The 19,028-nt window shown below is 38.3% G+C and overlaps 1 protein-coding gene across 1 annotated transcript in view; it reads left to right on the top strand.

The window, feature by feature from the left end:
- Positions 1 to 19,028, top strand: part of NF1 (neurofibromin 1) — a 258,016-nt gene that overhangs the window by 105,724 nt on the left and 133,264 nt on the right. The window contains exons 14-20 of the mRNA XM_040455091.1: positions 4,595 to 4,674; positions 6,671 to 6,794; positions 8,167 to 8,328; positions 9,804 to 10,053; positions 10,594 to 10,667; positions 10,939 to 11,022; positions 18,545 to 18,985. Of these exons, the coding sequence (XP_040311025.1) occupies positions 4,595 to 4,674; positions 6,671 to 6,794; positions 8,167 to 8,328; positions 9,804 to 10,053; positions 10,594 to 10,667; positions 10,939 to 11,022; positions 18,545 to 18,985 (1,215 nt within the window). The remainder of the gene's footprint in view (positions 1 to 4,594; positions 4,675 to 6,670; positions 6,795 to 8,166; positions 8,329 to 9,803; positions 10,054 to 10,593; positions 10,668 to 10,938; positions 11,023 to 18,544; positions 18,986 to 19,028) is intronic.

Below are 19,028 nucleotides of genomic sequence, written 5' to 3'. Positions count from 1 at the left end.
GTGTTTGTGTCTGTATGCTGTTTTATGAACTCTGGAGAAGGAAAAGGTTTAATTGCTGTATATCTCATGTAGCAAAAATGTTGTGCAAATTATGATGCTTAATTTAAACCCTCAGATTTTTCTAATTGCAGTTGACCTTTTGGAATTGTTTTAAAATATGTATTGAATTTTGAATTTGCATCTAATTCACATACCATAAAGTTTACTATTTTAAAGTGTGCCAATTCAGTGTTTTTCAGTATATTCACAAGGTTGTGCAGCCATCACCACTAATCCTGAAACATTTTCGTTACTCCAAAATAAACCCTGCCACTCTGCATCCTCCTGTTACCCCAGTCACTGGCAACCACTAATCCCTTTGCTGTCTTCATAGATTTGCTTATTCTAGCCATTTCATATAAATAGACTCATGAAGTATGCGGCTTTTTGAGTCTGGCTTCTTTCATTTAACATGTTTTCGAGGTTCCTCCGTGGTATAGCCTGTGTCAATCAATACTTCATTCTTTTTTATTGCCAAATAATATTCCAGTGTGTACACATAGGGCCTTCTGTTTATTCATTAGCTGATCACATTTGGTATTGTTTCTGCTTTTTGGCTATTATGAATAATGCTGCTATGAACATTTGTGTAAAAGGTTTTTTGTGGATATATTGCCAGTGGAATTGGAGGGTCATATGGTAACTGTGTAACTTTTTGAGTGACCAAACTGTTTCCCAAAGCGACTGTATCCTTTTGTATTCCCATTAGCAGTGTATGTGGGTTCTATTTCTACATCCTTGCCAATACTTGTTACTGTCTGTGTTTTGGATTATAGCCATCCTAGTGGGTGTGAACAGAGTTGACTTAAAAAAAAATTGTTTTTATATTGATTGCTAAATATGGTTTTAATTTAAATCAATTTTATTGAGGTATAATTTACATGTAATAAAATCATACAAGATTTAGAATATTTCTAGTTACCCTGGAAAGTTCTCATGTGTCTTATGATCCCACTCCCTGTGCCAAAGACCACTGGTCTGATTTCTGTCATAGATCAGTTTTGCCAGTTGTGGAAGTTCATCTCAATGAAATCTTAGACTGTATATTCCTTTTTGTCTGGCCTCTTTGACTCCCAAGTGTTTGAGATTTGTTCATGATATTACATGTGTTAGTTACTTCTTTTTTTTTTTTTAATTTTAAAAAATTTTTGTATTGTTGGTAGGTATTCCGTTTGAGATGAAAGCAGTTTATTCACTTGTTAATGGCCATTTAGGCGAACATATCCATCATTGAGAGTTCTCTTGTGCGTCTCAGTATTCCCTTCCTTCCTTCCTCCTCTTTTGTCCCTGTCTGCTCCCCTGCTTCCCTTGCAACCATTGATCTGCTTTCTGTTATAGGTTAATATGCATTTTATATACATGGAGTTATAAACTATATACTTTTTTTGTCTATCTTCTTTAACTCTGCATAGTCATCATAAATTCATCTGGGTTGCTGCATGTATCAATAGTCCCTTTAAAAAAAGAACCACTTTCCTTTTTATCACTATATAGTATTCCACTGTGTGGCCGTAGCATAATTTATTTATCCATTTACTTGTTGGTATTTGTGTTGTTTCTAGTTTTGGGCTATTACAAATAAAACTTCTAGGAACATGTGTGTACAAACTTATGTGTAGGCATATGCTTTTATTTCTCTCTGGTGAATGCCAAAGAGTGCAAAAATCTTACTCTGTGGTCTTTATGAGAGACGTAGAGTAAGTATAAAGACACCAGAAGTTCGATAGTCCAAGGATAGGAAAATATGCTACACAAACAGAACTCAAGAAAGCTGGAGTAACATACAGAGTTTAAAGCAGGAAGCATTACTGGAGATAACATGGGACATCTCATGATTGCAAAGGTGTCCAATCTATCCAGAATATAAAACTATATGAATCTAAAAACAAAGCTTCAAAATATTTAAAAATATATGGAGTAAAAGTAGAGATAGACAAATCTAGTTTTAGTCGGATGCTTGAGCACACTTTTCTCAGAATCTAATAGAATAAACAAGTCAAGAAGATAGTAAGGACGGAAGACTTGAACAACATAATTATCAGATACGAACTGTGTGACATACATTGAATGTGACACTCAGTAAATGCACTTTCTTTTCAAGTATGCATGGAACATTGAATGTATCCTGAGCGTAAAGTGTAAGTCTCAACAAATTCTAAACAATTGAAATCATTCAGAATTTTTTTGTGACTACAGTATAATTAACTTAGAAATCAATAATAAAAAGTTTTATGAAATATCAAATGACTATGTGTTCATTCATACTCTGCTAGCAGGAATGTAAATTAGTACAACTACCATTAAAAATTGTTTTGCAGTATCTACAAAGTAAACATGTGATCTAGCAATTCTATATGCTTGCCAAAAGACACATACAAAAATATTAATGGCAATATAATTTGTAACAGCCATCCCCCCCCAAAAACCTAGAAATACCTCAAATATATCTATATAGAACAGATAATTTTGGTTATATTCATTCCATTGATTACAACAATGAAAAAAGAGTGGGCTACTATTGCTAAATGCTGAACATGGATGAGTCAGTATCACAAACATAATGTTCAGTGAGAACAGCCAAACACAAAAGGGAACATACTGTGTGATTCCCTTTATATAAATGACAAGCAGGCAAAGGTAGTCTGTGGCAGTAGAAGTCAGAACGGTGGCTCCCTTTGTTAAGGAGTAATGACTGAAGGGAACATGAAAAGGGCTTCTAGGCACTGACAGTGTTGGTCTAGGTAATGGTTACATGGAGTATATACATTTGTAAAACTTCTTTGAGCATATATACACTTACGATTTCCTACTTTACCCTTTGTATTGTATGTTTTATGTTACCAAATATATTTTAGCATTCGTCGTTTCACCCATTGCTTGTGTTTGTGTACGTTGCTGTTGGACCTACAAATGGGTACACGCTTGCATACTTCTTGGAAGGCTGTTTGACAGTATTTGGCAGAAGGTGTGCAGATACCTAATTTTTGTCCAAATAATTCCATTCCCGTAATGTTTTTGTTTCATCCTCTGAATACAAAAGGAAGAAGCTACACATACGTGTATGCTTATTGCTGTAGCTTATAATAGGGCGCTAGGAGAACTTAAACTATGCGCTAGGGAGAGAGCAGGTCAGTCCTCAATGACACAATGGTAAATGGCTAAATATCCATTGAAACATGCCAATCACATGGCAACATGGAAAGATATTTAGGAAATGTCAGATGAGTACACTATGTTTACAGCTTTGTTAGAATACATGTAGGGAATAAAATGGAAGGGAACACGATAAGGGAAGCAATCATATTGAGGGGAAAAGGCTAACCCATTGTCTTTCATTACTTTAAAAAGTATTTCTTCAAACAAAAATCTAGAGAATTGGCTACTTAAAGTGTCAGCAAACTATATTGTTTTTACACAATAGTAACAATTGGATGTTAATTTGTGTGGTTTTTTGTTATGAGAGGTATAAACTATAATTTTTGAAGATTCTCACAATGAATTGAAGTTTTCATTATATATCTAAAAGTAATTACAATAAAACAGGATAATATAGGTCTGGTCCTGGTATAATTTATGTTTTGGAGTTATAAAGTCATCTAAGGTTAGACATTTATGTATCCTTTCCTAATGTAAGGCAGGTTTTCGATGCACATACCAGCGGTTTACACATTTGATTTGCTATTTTGAGAGAAGAAATCAGTTTTCATAATTTGTTCTGAACAGCGTCTTGTTGGAGTTTCAATAAAAGGCTTTCAAGGGGCTCAAGAATGACCAAATACACTGACCAAGGACTGAGAAGAATACACGTAGCTCAGTGGGGTGCCTCTGGGGGATGCCACGTGGAACTGGAGTTGGGGCTGGTTCCAAGGAAGAGTCTGGGGTACACTTTGTACTGCGATGGTTTTCATCACTTCGTAATGGTGTTTTTGTATATTAGCTGTATATTTTACGTGACTTCTTTAATTCTTGTTAATGTTCTGTAAGCCAAATTCCAACTTCAATTCTGTGGTCTATAGGAGTATGTAAGAATGAATAACCTGCTCTGAAATGTGAAGTCTGTTTTGCTTCCCCTGCCCTTGTTCTTTGGAAAATAATTGATCTTTTCTGTTCCAAAAGAATTTGCGGTGAGCAGAATAACTTCTACTTTACCTTTCACCCTGGAAGTAAAATATTGTTGTGTGTATTAATTTTGGTGAGCTCTCCTTACTTGGAGATTAACTTTTTGTTGTTCCACTGAGTTCTTTAACACTTATTGAAATGACTTAGTTTGTGTCTTAAAACAATTTTTATATGTGTATATTGCTCCTCTGAATTCGTCCGTCATTTAACTGGGTCTCTATATGCCATTTAAAGTAAGAATGATAGAATAAAATGATTTTATTCTACATATATTATTCCCTAGAGATTTGGGTTCTTTAGTCTTTTTCTTTTGCCTTTTACTGTGTGTTGAGGCTGCAATTAAATAGCTCGATTTATTAGATTTGTAAAATAAATATTCCAGTGTTACATTTACCAAAAAACTTTTGAGTAATTCTCTCTCTTTTTTACAATTCAGGCTCTGCTCGTTCTTCATCAGTTAGATAGCATTGATTTGTGGAATCCTGATGCTCCTGTGGAAACATTTTGGGAAATTAGGTATATGTACTTTAACTTTTTAATTCAAGTTAAAGTTTTGTTTTGCATTTATTTTTTGTCTTTAGATATTAACTCTGTAGTACTTGGTCAGTTGTGAAACTTTATAGAGGTTTTATGATCTTGTATTTTATTTGTCTTGAATTATTAATTATATTCTTGTTTTAACTGTAAGAATTGTTGTCACAGCAATTTAGAAAGTAAATTTTTTATATATTTTTTATTTTTTAATGTTTATTTATTATTGAGGGACAGAGAGAGACACAGAGCATGAGGAGGGGAGGGGTAGAGACAGGGGGAGACACAAAATATGAAGCAGGCTCCAGGCTCTGAGCTGTCAGCACAGAGCCCTTCGTGGGGCTCGAACTCACACACTGCGAGATCATGACCTGAGCCAAAGTCAGTCACCTAACCAACTGAGCCACCCAGGTGCTCCAAGAAAGTAAAATTTAAAACATTGTGCTAAATATTATTACCCAACCATAAGTACTGTTACTTAGTGTTTTCTCTTATGTTCCAGATTTCCATGTAGTTACAACTGTGTATTAAATTGTTAGAAATATGAGCTTAGAGTGTTAAAATTATATGATGTTAATCATTTATTTCCCTTTTTAAAACTATGATCTTTCATAAATTTTCCATGATACCAATGATTTTGATAAGTGAATTAATAATGAACATCTGTTTAGGGGCACCTGGGTGGCTCAGTCAGTTCACCATCTGACTTCAGCTCAGGTCCTGATGTCACTGCTAGTGAGTTCGAGCCCCGTGTTTTGGGCTCGGTACTGACAGCTCAGATTCTGTGTCTCCCTCTCTCTCTGCCCCTCCCCTGCCCGCGTTCTGTCTCTGTCTCTCAGTCTCTCTCTCTCTCTCAAAAATATTTTTAAAAAATAATGAACATCTGTTTAGAAGGTAAAAATATATACAGAATTTTATAATTTATTTCCTAGGTTGTATAAATTATGATCTTTTAAAGAGCACAAAGGCAACACATGGAGAAAAATGGAAATTGTAATCCTTAGGTGTATTTTGTCATTATCTCATCATAAAAGTGGGTGCACTGTCTTCCCTGGCAGCTGAGTTAAATCCTAGACACAGAGCAGTGATCTTGAATAGTAATGTAATGTGAACCACATACCTAATTTAAAATTTTCTGGGTTGCCGCATTACAGAGTGTAAAGGAAAGGTATTACTAATTTTAATAACATTTTTAAACCCAGCTTCTATTGCTAGAATATTATTCCAATATATAATCAATATAAAAGTTATTGAGATATCTTGCATTATTTTTTTCCGTCAAGTCTTCAAAATTTGGTTGTGTTTCACACTTACAGCACATCTCAGTTTGGGCAAGCCACATTTCAAGTGCCCATTAGTCACATGTGGCTGGCTAGTGGCTACAGTTGGACAATATGATGACTCTGGAGTGGGGATCAGCAAATTTTTTGTCTAAAAGGTCAGGTAGTGAATATCATAGGTTGGTGGACCAGATAGTGTCTGTCTGAACTATTCAGTTTCACTGTCAGAGCACGAAAGTGAAAGCCATAGACGGTATGTAAATGAATGGGTGTGGCCACGTTCCACTGAGACTTTATTTATGGAAAGCAAATAATGGACCGGATTTGGTCTACAGGCAGTTGTTTGCAGATCCCTGCTCTAGAGCACTGGGTTTACATACAGCCTATGCTGTGCACGTAGGCTGTCATTTCTTCTGAGTCTTCTGCAAAGATGAGATGCGTAGATGAAACACTTGGGAGTTTGGGGATTGGAGGATTTAGAGTTGCTTGCTTTTTTTTTTTTTTTTTTAACATAATTTGTAGACCTCTTCCCTTTGATTATCGTGCTATTAACATTTTGAGAATCAATTTCTTTAAAACAAAATCCTAGCTTCTGTATATTTATATCCATTATGAGAGAATGTCATTCTTATGTACTGATTATACCTCTGTTAGGTTATTTATCGATGATACTGATAACCACAAACTTTATGCTATTGCAGCTCTCAAATGCTTTTTTACATCTGCAAGAAATTAACTAGCCATCAAATGCTTAGCAGCACAGAAATTCTCAAATGGTTGCGGGAAATTTTGATCTGCAGGAATAAATTTCTTCTTAAAAATAAGGTGAGCAAAGTGACATCTTTAAAATGGAAGCCTATTTTGGGGTAAATGGGAGGAGATTAAGAAAATGTATATTAGCCAAATTAAGTCCTACTTTAGCTTTTTCTGCCTACGGTGTCTTCAAAGGGAAATATGTGTGCAGAGGATAATGGCTGAGAAGTTAACATTTTAAAAATTGTTGAGTCTCTGTCCTTGAAGTTGCAATCTTGATAAATTCCAGTTGAGTTCAACAGGACTCTATGGGGCAGGCCGAGGAGGAGTGGGGGCTGCTATAACCAAATTAGATTGAGAAACATATTCTATCTTGTCTCAAGTTTGTGCATAAGACTTGAATCTTATGGTTTAGGCTAGTCCAGTTATCTGTCAAGAAACTTAAGGAAAGAGGTTAAGGGTCTTTAAGTTTATTTACATTTCTGCCGTGACAATTTCACCTCTTCAAATATCTGAGTCCTCTCCCTTACGGTTGAGTGAAAAGTCTTGATTCTGAACTGTTAAAGTATGGGGACAAGATTTTAGGGAGTTAGAGAAGAGCTTTAAATTTCTTTTATCATAAAGTTTCTGTAGTCAGTTAAATTTTTTTCTATTATGGTGTAATTTTTGGAGTTCTTGATTCAATGAATTTTTATCTTTTTCTAGAATAATAACTCCAAGATATCTTAAACATATTATACTCATGTTTCTCAGTGTACCATGCAGCTTGTTAAATTTCTTTGTTTAGAAATGGGCTAATGGTGATTTAGGTTTTATACATGAGGGTTATCTTAGTGTGTTAATATAGTGGAATTTGGCATTATCCCAAAGATAAGGAACAAGATTAGACTTCAGGGTTCCATACCTTTGCCTGTGGTATAATTCTCCAGAGTATAAGCATTAGTAATCCAGTAATAATCGCCAGTACTCTGGTCAGTAAAGTTGCAACAGGCTTGGCATATTTACCAGTGTTAATTACTGGTCCAAAGGAACTTAGTGTCAAAAGAGTCAACTTCCAATTATCCTGATATGGCACAGGGTAAAATCTTATGGGGAGAAAATTGTCGTCATTTGTAATTGACTGAGAAGTACCTTGTATTTTTCCTATGGTAGATTTATGTTGTTGATGTTTAACTGTGCTCATGTTAGATCTAGAAATGTTAATTTGCATTTCTAGAACCTGTTGTGCCTGGTGATTTGAAGGGTGGAAGGCTAAGAGGAGCTTCAAAGACACTGAGCAAACATTATTCGTACTATTGGGTCTCTAGTGAATATTCTTCAAGGATTAGGAGTTGGGATGAGAAGTTTTCCAGGATAGTTGCAAACAGAAAGACAGCTCATAGTATGTATTTAGTTTTCTTGATTATCAGTGCTTCAGAAAGGCTTACTTATTTCTTCTTTTTAGCAGGCAGATAGAAGTTCCTGTCACTTTCTCTTCCTTTACGGGGTAGGATGTGATGTTCCTTCGAGTGGAGCTACCAGTCAGATGTCCATGGATCATGAAGAATTAATACGTACTTGTACGCCTGGAGCCTCTCTTCGGAAGGGAAAAGGAAACTCATCCATGGTAAGCAGCTTCTTTTGTAGTTTTCCTGTATTATTGTCATCTGTGCTGTATGTTTTTTCCTGAATGAACTTTGGTAAATTTCAACTAGATGATACAGTGTAGTAAAGAACTGCTTAGATTCTAGTTCGATCACTGATCTTTGTGGAACCTCAGGCAAGTTCCTAACAACCCTGTGACCCAGTTTGTCAGCTTTAAAATGGGGATAACAACAATTTATGTCCCAGAAGTGTTGGAAGGATTAAATGAGATTGTGTGTAAACAGCACTTGATTGATTGACACTTATTGATAAGCTATAACTGAGAGCTACAATTATCATAAACCTCTACTGTACAAAGGACCATTCATATCCATTCATATCGCAGAAGTTTAAAAGTTGTACCACCTAACAAAAATACAAATTTACTGGAGATAAAGCATTTTGCTTGAAATAGATAAGCGTCTGTGTTTTTTGTGTTTGTGTGCATAATTCTTTTTAAAAATAAATCACAGTACAAGTGAAAATAGCAAATCATGACAAAAGAATGTCTCTTCCAGACCAAACCTGTTTTGTTTTGTTTTTTACTCTTAAAAACCTAAAAACACGATTTGTGGCATTTAGGATACAGCTACCAATCTAGAGAGTACATTTCTTTAATCCTTATCAGTGGAGATGAGTGTCTGCCTTTTTCATGGGAAGGTCAGCAGCATGTATTCACAGCCTTGTTGTAGGATTAGGTTAACTTCCCTAATCTTTGCCATATGTAGCCTGCAGGAATCTTGATTATACTGATATTCCACAGAAGATCTTGCTGGTCCACTTGACCGTTGGCATTTTACTGTTAGACTTGAAAATCTAGAAGTACAGACCAAAGCTCTTTTATCCCTAATTTTCAGCATAACCTTCTGTTGAGGAAAAACAACAAGTAAGCAGTATAGTGTTTACTGCAGTCTATGTTGACTGCAGAATTTACATTCATGTTGTAAATGAGGATTCCTTTTGGGACTCTGTAACCCAGAACCAAGTATATCTTCTACAGCAACATTCGGTTCTTGTCCGTGCCCTTATTTTAGTCCTTGTTGCAGCGGACTTACTTTATTTCTTACTACTGGTGGGTAGATAGAATTTCTTACTACTTCCTTTGTCATTTATAATTGAGTTGAAGTGCATTGCATTTTTCATTCAGTAGATTTATGCCACGGGTACTTTACTTGTGTTTGCGTTAGACTTCATCTATATTTCTAGGATCTAAAGTAAGGATAATACCTATTCGATTTGAAATTGGACAAATAGTAGCATTATGTTGGTCCAAATCATCTCATTTCTCATTCAGACAAGATGTTTAGGGGTTTGAAAATTCCTGTCATGGTTGCAGGGGAAAGCTTTTGCGTGTTCTTGAATGCACACATACATGGTACACAGTGTGTTGCATTGTTGGATTTGATAAATAAAATCACCTAAGTTGCAAACATAATGCCTCTCATCCCTGACTCCCAGGATAGTGCAGCAGGGTGCAGCGGCACACCGCCGATATGCCGACAGGCCCAGACCAAACTCGAAGTGGCCCTGTACATGTTTCTGTGGAGCCCTGACACTGAAGCTGTTCTGGTTGCCATGTCCTGTTTCCGCCACCTCTGTGAGGAGGCAGATATCCGGTGTGGGGTGGATGAAGTGTCGGTGCACAACTTCTTGCCCAACTATAACACATTCATGGAATTTGCCTCTGTCAGCAATATGATGTCAACAGGTAAGTGTGGATAACATCTCCCCACTCCGCCACTCAGTTTGCCTCGAGTCACACGACATCTGATTGTGCCAGGAATGTAGGAACTGCTTGGTAAGCTTAGAGAGTTAATTCAAGAAGCTCACCTGAAATCCTTTTCTACATAAGATGGGGTGAAAATAAATAGCATTTGAAACAAATTGTTAACTTCTCACTGAGCTTTTAATACGCAGTACAATTGTTTAAAAACTGGCAGTATAAATTACTGTCAGTTTCAGATTGTGTAATTTACTGTGGCTGAACTGTATATGGTGAAGTTTCAAACACACTGGCCTATGTTTTGAGTAAATATAGGTGGGAATAGCTTATTTTATGCTGTGGATCTTGTAGAGTCCAAGTTAAATACCTTTCCTGTGAGGCTAGCAAAAGGAAGCATTCACCTTTATCATAGGAAGCATTCATTCCACTCCTCCTACTCTGCCTTGGGGGTTTGGCCCGCCAGGCTCTCCCATGGCATTCAGGGCTCTAAGTGCAACGAGTTGATGTGCTGTTGTCTTTGCTTAGGAAGAGCAGCACTTCAGAAAAGAGTGATGGCACTACTCAGGCGCATCGAGCACCCCACTGCAGGAAACACGGAGGTACGCTCTTTGCAACAGAAACAGCTCCCCAGGCCCCACCCTCGATCGGAGAAGCCGCATGTTGTGTGCATGTGTGTGTGCGCGCGCGCGTGTGTGTGTGTGTGTGTGTGTGAGAGACAAGGAATGGCTTTTGAAGCAGATCTAATTCATATGTGCATATTACATGTGGGATATTATACCTCTAGTATGCACCAAGTTTGAGACCTATCGCTGATTGATTTTTAGTCCTAAGTTTACAATTGCTTTCAAGTGGTAATTGCTTTCATTTTAGGCTTGGGAAGATACACATGCAAAGTGGGAACAAGCCACAAAACTAATCCTCAACTATCCAAAAGCTAAAATGGAAGATGGCCAGGTGAGTTTGTGAGGTTGATTTTTGTCTTTTAATTGATCTGCTAAACGTGTGTACTTCATTTCAGTAATCTTTGGAGTCACTCTTCGTATAACACATATATAGTCGTTGTAAGACTTATTTAGTGTTGGTTCATCTAAAACTGCACTATTATGGGGGTGCGTGGTGGCTCAGTTAAGTGTCTGACCTCGGCTCAGGTCACGATGTCATGGCTTATGAGTTCAGCCCCACGTCGGGCTCTGTGTGCTGACGGCTCAGAGCCTGGAGCCTGCTTCGGATTCTGTGTCTTCCTCTCTCTCTCTCTCTCTCTCTGTCACTCCCCCACTTGCACTCTCTCTCTCTCTCCAAAATAAATAAACATTAAAACTGCTCTATTATGATAGCCACTAGCCACATGTGGCTACTTATGTTTAAATGAAAATTTAAAGTAATTTAAATACAGTTAAAATTCAGTTTCTCAGTCTTACAGTAGCCACATTTCAAGGATTCATTAGCCAGGTGTAGCAATTTGCTACTGTGTTGAACAGCACAGGTATAAAGTGTTTCCATCATTGCAGAAATATGGGGGAGCAGGAGCTAGAGATGATCTGTGGTAGAGACCCTTCCTTTACCTTCTTTCCTTCTCTTTTTCCATCAGAGTATTTCACAGAATTTTCAGGAAAGGGATGACAAAGTTAGATAAAATAAATTAAAATTGAAGCAATACATATTACTATTTTGTTAGGTATTCTTTTTTTCTTTAAGTTTATTTATTTTTGAGAGAGACAGAGACAGTGTGAGTGGGGGAGGGGCAAAGAAAGAGGAAGAGAGAGGATCCCAAACAGGCTCCGCACTGTCAGCACACAGCCCACGCTTGGCACACACTTGGCATAATGTTTGTAAGGTTCGTTCATGTGAGTCCAAAGCTTTGTAAAAGAAGTTTAATATTCTGGGTTGGTTCTATCAGTCTATGACAAAAATATATTAGTGGCTCTTAAAAAATGTATATGGTAATCTAAGTTTGGACTTCTTTTTTTCCCCTTTTTCACATCATTTTTTTAATTGGACTATAACATACATAAAAAACCTGTATAAATCAAAGCAACAGTTCAGAATATTAGGAGATGAACACGCCTGTGGAACCAGCACCCACAACAAGAAAAAAAAATCCTTACTAGCACATGGGAAGCCTTTGTTGTGCCCCACTTCCAATCACTAAACAACCCAAGAGTAACCATTATCCTGACTACTAAATACAATAGCTTTCCTGTTTTAAGCTTTCTGTAAATGGAGTGCTGGAGATGTAGTCTTTTATATCTGGCTTCTGTCACTCAACATTGTGAGAGTGACCTACACTGCTCTGGGCCATTGTCATTCGTTCACTGTTACTGCTGTATGTTATTTCGTTCAGCAGTTCACAATTTAATTTTGCTTTCTATTCTCTTTGAACACTGGATAGCTATACAAAGACTATTGAGTTATTTTGACCCGTGCCGCTTTGAACATTCTTGAATGTGTCTTTTGGTAACTGTCTATACCTGTAAAGTACATACTTAACAGTGGAACTGCTGGGTAATAGGGTATGCAGATACACATATGGAGAATATAAATTGATACAACAAGTACTTAAAAAACACTTGTGGTTTCACAAGGGCTTTTAAAAGACAACATTTAAAATTTTTTTTAATGTTTACTTATTTTTGAGAGACAGAGATACAGAGCATGAGTGGGGAAGGGGCAGAGAGGGAGGGAGATAAAGAATCTGAAGCAGGCTCCAGGCTCCGAGCTGTCAGCACAGAGCCCGACACGGGGCTTGAACCACAAACTGTCAGATCATGACCTGAGCCGAAGTCAGATGCTTAACTGACTGAGCCACCCAGGCTTCCCATACAATTGACATTTTTTAAAATAATGTTTATTTTTGAGAGACAGTGTGTGTGCGCAGGGGAGGAGCAGAAAGAGAGGAAGACAGAATCCCAAGCAGTTGCCACACTGTCAGCACAGAGCCCGATGCAAGGCTCAAACCCACAAGGTCAGATCATGACCTGAGCTGAAATCAAGAGTCAGACTCTTAACCAACTGAGGCACCCAGGCGCCCCAAGCAATTAACATTTAAAAAAAAAAAACTGCTATAGCACCTCTGTAAATGATGAAACATTCAGCCATTAAAAGCATTCCTCTTACTGGAATTATTACTACATCGTATGTTAAATAACTGGAATTTAAATAAAAACTTGAAACAAAAATTTAAAAAAAATAAAAGCATTCCTTTTAAAGAGTATATGCATGGCACATGTGGGTGGTTAAGTTGGTTAAGTGTCTAGCTCTTGATTTCAGCTCAGGTCATGCATGGTTCTTGGTATTGAGCCTTATGTGGGACTCTGCACTGACAGCTTGGAACCTACTTGGGATTCTCTCTTCTCACTCTCTCTCTGCCCCTCCCCTGCTCACACTCTCTTTCTCACAAAAAAACATAAGGGGCGCTCAGTCAGTTGGGCATACGACTTTGGCTCAGGTCATGATCTCGCGGTCCATGAGTTCGAGCCCTGCGTCGGGCTCTGTGCTGACAGCTCAGAGCCTGGAGCCTGTTTCGGATTCTGTGTCTCCCTCTCTCTGACCCTCCCCCATTCATGCTCTGTCTCTCTCTACCTCAAAAATAAATAAACGTTAAAAAAAAAATTAAAAAAAAAACAAAAAAAAAAGATAAAGAGTATATGCCAAACCGATTCACTAACAGACGTCTGTGGTTTCTTACACCTGCATGAATAATTTTTCTATCGTGATTGTCAAATTAGAGCTCTTTAAAGACCAAAAGCAGAAAATAAAACATTGTATATACTTTTTTCTAATTCAGTGAGGTAAAAAAAATATCTTGAAGTACTTAAATATTCAATAAAATTAGTTATATCAGGCCTTGGCAGAGGTAAGTTGAAAACATTATACATGTATATATAATACATAATATATTAATATAAATAGATATAAATATGTATGTAACATAATTATACATATATGTATAATATATATAAATTACATGTATATATACATATATGTATATATATAAATTTGTTTATTCATTTTGAGAGAGAGAGTGAGCTCAGGTGCATTCATGAGAGCAGGGTAGGGACAGAGAGAGAGAGAGAGAGAGAGAGAGAGAGAGAGAAGAGAATCCCAAGCAGGCTCCGTGCTGTCAGTGCAGAGCCTGACACGGGGCTCAATCTCATGAACTGTGAGATCATGGCCTGAGCCGAAATCAAGAGTTGGACGCTTGTCCGAGGAGCCACCCAGAGGCCCCTGCTGCAAACATTATATTAACTTTACATATTCAATTAATAACTGAATGTCCTATGCCAGAGAATGGAACGTTATCAAGGGAAACCTGAAATGTACTAGTGGAACAGAACTGAAATGTAAGAAACTTGTGGTAATCATTTGGACCCTATTAAATAAACAGTAGAATTCAAACTAGGAAAAAACACTAACCTAATTTTTAAATTTTTTTTTTTTTTGAACGTTTATTTATTTTTGGGACAGAGAGAGACAGAGCATGAACGGGGGAGGGGCAGAGAGAGAGGGAGACACAGAATCGGAAACAGGCTCCAGGCTCTGAGCCGTCAGCCCAGAGCCCGACGCGGGGCTCGAACTCACGGACCGAGAGATCGCGACCTGGCTGAAGTCGGACGCTTAACCGACTGCGCCACCCAGGCGCCCCTAACCTAATTTTTAATGTGCTTCAGAAGTCAAGACACACAAGATCCGCCCAGAGAGAACAATGCCACTATCAAAATTTTTATATTTCAGCTTAACTTTAACTTGACTTATTTAGCTTTTTTTATATGTAATATGATGTAGTTCAAGAACATTTAACTGTAACTTGAAAACAGAATACTCACTACGATGTTCCCAGAGGCAAGAAGGGAATAAGCATTATTGTTTCTGTTGGAGGGAATCTAACCAAGACTGCCAAAAAGTGCTGCGAAAAGCAAGGCTGAGTGATAAAATATGAACCCTGTGAGAGAAAAGTCTTTAAACCTATTATAAAAACTTCAGTTACTAAAACACAGGTTGATGATAGTACATTAAATTCACCATACCTAGTCGATAAGTATATACAGAATGAGCTTTGCCATGTAAAAAAATTCCTCTTTACCTGTTCTTGCCTAAATTTTCAAGGCAGCCTTCAATGAATCTCATTCGAATCTGTCTATAAGCCAACATACCAAGGAACAGAGAAGTTTCTCTGTTTCATTTTTTAATCCTTCAGAAAGATTAATTGAATCATATCTTGAACTGTATCCCACAATAAAGTGTTTCCAAGCAAACATTACCCAAACTAATGCCTGTTAGAGCATTATGTTGAATTGATGTTTTTGAACTAACTGCAGGTCCTTGGGTCCTTGACTAAGATGTTAATGGTAAATAGATGCTAAATTGGGAAGGTGATGTTGGAGATAAGATGTTCTACATGTGAATTAATCTGAACTAACTGCTCTTCACACCCAGATGCTTCATCACAATCAGCCATATTCTGATTTTGCACTGATCTGGATGCTACTGCATCTGACGTCAGCCGCACTTAGCATATCATCAGCAATATGCCCATCATGGTGGTAATAATGGTAGGGTGGTGGTGCTGTGGACCAATAAATGGCAGGCCATTAAAGGATCCATTCCCAGTAGCCACCCCCCCCCCCCCCAGAAAGTCCCCAGTGTGTGCAATACAAGATTCTTGAGATGCTTGTGCTATACGAATGGTGTTTATTTCCCCTGAAATACCATGCTCTGGATCTTGAGAGTGTGAACAGGCCTCTAGCATTTGTATTTGATTATCTACTGATGGCATTACTTAGTGTTAAAAACCAGGTCCTTTCCTGTTCCATTGCTTGTCCCACTTCTTTCTGATGGGCCTTGGGAATCCCCTAAGCAAATGCCTGCTTGACTTTCCAACTTTCTGTTCTGAAGATCTGTACCACAACTGCTTTTAGGAGGATTGTGACCACGATCGCCATCTTCATCATCTTCTTTAAAGGGTTTCAGGGGCGCCTGGGTGGCGCAGTCGGTTAAGCGTCCGGCTTCAGCCAGGTCACGATCTCGCGGTCCGTTGAGTTCGAGCCCCGCATCGGGCTCTGGGCTGATGGCTCGGAGCCTGGAGCCTGTTTCCGATTCTGTGTCTCCCTCTCTCTCTGCCCCTCCCCCATTCATGCTCTGTCTCTCTCTGTCCCAAAAATAAATAAAAAACGTTGAAAAAAAAAATTAAAAAAAAAAAAATAAATATTTAAATAAAAAAAAAATAAAGGGTTTCATATGTGCAGTGTCTTCTGGCCGTACCTCCCTGCTAGGGCTCCCAGCTGACTGGCTTGCATGGCTAGAATTCATCTCATTGCTAGATCCATCACTATGCCCGCTACTGTTACCGGGACCACTGCTTTCATCTTCACCGTTGTTGGCAGTTTCGTCAGAACTTCCCTGCACAGATTCCTCCGTGTCTGAAAGTCGCTGCTGCACATGTTTGGATCTACTAATAAGTTCATCCATTCCAATGTCACTGCCTCCACTTTGATGGGTATCACTGTTATCAGTACTTTAAGGGCTGGCTGCAGGTGACCAAGGTGATAGAGCTGCTCTTCTGAGCTCTTCTTCCTCTTTCTTATTTAATTTAGTATTTAATAACGATGCAGAAGAACTCTATTTAGATACCTGAGCCTAGTACTTTATTTAATAATGCTTTAAAAGAAAAGAGGTTTCATTGACGTTGATGCCAAGTACAATGTTTGTTCACCATGAACACTTGGCTCAAGGATTGAGACTGGATAAAAGAGATGTCTAAGTGGTAGTGGATCCACATTCTTGACAAATAAAGGAAATAAGTCACGTGGGTACTGATCACCGTGTTCAGCACTGCTGCAGCCCACATGCGGTCAATATGCTGAGGACTCAGTCGCTCTTCTGCTAAAAACTTCAAACTCTCTTGGCACTGTTTGATAATCTCAGTATGTAAATTTGCTCCAAATCTATGTTCTACCACATTGTTGCTTATAAGCCAGTTTGTAGGTTCTTTTGCAATGGTCATTTCTGTGTCTGATACCAATGATTCTTTATTGTACAAGTCACCGAAGGTATGAAGTTGATTCATTATCTGACTCAGTCCAGCCAACCTCACAAAGTAGGTGACAGAAAATACCGAAGTGTAAGATCTAGGCTTTCTCTGTCAAAACATGCTGTCAAAGCAGAGATTTGTAGGCAATGACCCTGTCACCGTGCTACGTGTTAAGTCACCATGTTGCAAGCTGCACTCTGTCTCTACTCTTGTTCAGAGAATTTGCATAAATACCTATAACGTAGGTCCTGAAAGGGATAATGTGCTGCACGACCGCAGGGATGGTAGTCATACTCTACTGTTAGCTCCAGCTATAATAAATGCATGTGTCATAAGAAATGGTAGTTTCAGGAGTTCCTTATTCAAAGCAATCCATCATGGGAGAAAGGCCATTTTTCCCACAAAACAAACATACATAATGAAGCAATTGCAATGGTACTTCTACACCTTGTTTATCATAGAATGCCCCTAATGTGTTGCTTTCTTGGGTTGATATGTCCTCTGTAATAGGATGAGTATTAGCTTATAAGCAGTATGTAAAGAGAATTGAATTTGAAAAACCTTTGCCACACATAGTAAGAGTTTTTCTTTCTCATCTGTACTCCATAAACTAACAGGATCAGAACTCTCTAAAGATGACTCCTCAGTCAGATTCTTGTAGGATTTGATTATTTTCTGTTGTTCCTTGTTTTTCTGCACTCCCTTCCTTACAGTCCCTTCCTTCCTGTTTAGTGGTTCTTTTGCTTGATTACTCTCATCTTGCCATGCAGAATCTGTTAATAGTAGCATAATGCGGGTGCCTGGGTGGCTCAACTGGTTAAGCATTTCAATCTTGGTGTCGGCTCAGGTCATGATCTCACAGTTCGTGGGTTCGAGTCCCATGTCCAGCTCTGCGCTGATGGTATGGAGCCTGATTGGGATTCAGTCTCTTCCTCTCTCTCTGTCCCTCCCCTGTTTGCACTCCCTCTCTCTGCAAAAATAAATAAATTAACACTAAAAAAAAAAAAAAATAGTAGTGCAGTGTTTGCAAAGCTGGTCCCAGAGTACTTGAACTTGGGCCATCACTAATAAGTGCACATACTACTTGGTTGAAAATTTCCAAATGCTTATATTCCTTGAAGCAGCATAGACATTGCCTCTAGGTCCAGGGATTGATAGAAGCAAATAATTTCATTGCATGTTCCTTTCTGAGCTGCAGTCCACAACCACCTTCTGGGTCTGATATTGCACATGTGTTTATCGCTACCTTAGTTCTGTACCTCGGTTCATTTGCCCTTGAGCAGTAAGATACCTTGATGTCATTAGAAATGGTTGGAGTGAAGACTTGCATTTTTTAAATGTAAAAAATGTTCTTTTGTCATGGAAGAAATGTTGGATAAAAAGTAATTTGTCACGTCTCTCAACCCATTGAGGTTGGATTCATGCTTTCTGTAAAACTTTTGTGTTTAGGCTGCTGAAAGCCTTCACAAGACCATTGTTAAGAGGCGAATGTCTCATGTGAGTGGAGGAGGATCCATAGATTTGTCTGACACGGACTCCCTACAGGAATGGATCAACATGACTGGCTTCCTTTGCGCGCTTGGGGGAGTGTGCCTGCAGCAAAGAAGCAACTCTGGCTTGGCAACCTATAGCCCCCCTATGGGCCCAGTCAGTGAACGCAAGGGTTCCATGATTTCGGTGATGTCCTCGGAGGGAAATGCAGATACACCTGTCAGCAAATTTATGGATCGGCTGTTATCCTTAATGGTGTGTAACCATGAGAAAGTGGGACTTCAAATACGGACCAACGTTAAGGATCTGGTGGGTCTAGAATTGAGTCCTGCTCTTTATCCAATGCTATTTAACAAATTGAAGAATACCATCAGCAAGTTTTTTGACTCGCAAGGACAGGTAAAGTGTTCTGTGCTTTACTTTTCACCCTTGTCTTTGAATC

This window comes from Herpailurus yagouaroundi, unplaced genomic scaffold (genome assembly GCF_014898765.1).
Source record: "Herpailurus yagouaroundi ecotype Mexico unplaced genomic scaffold, PumYag 215, whole genome shotgun sequence".
Classification (NCBI taxonomy): Eukaryota; Metazoa; Chordata; class Mammalia; order Carnivora; family Felidae; genus Herpailurus; species Herpailurus yagouaroundi.
The sequence above is the reverse complement of the archived record's forward strand: the minus strand, read 5'-3'. Positions and strand labels throughout refer to the sequence as shown.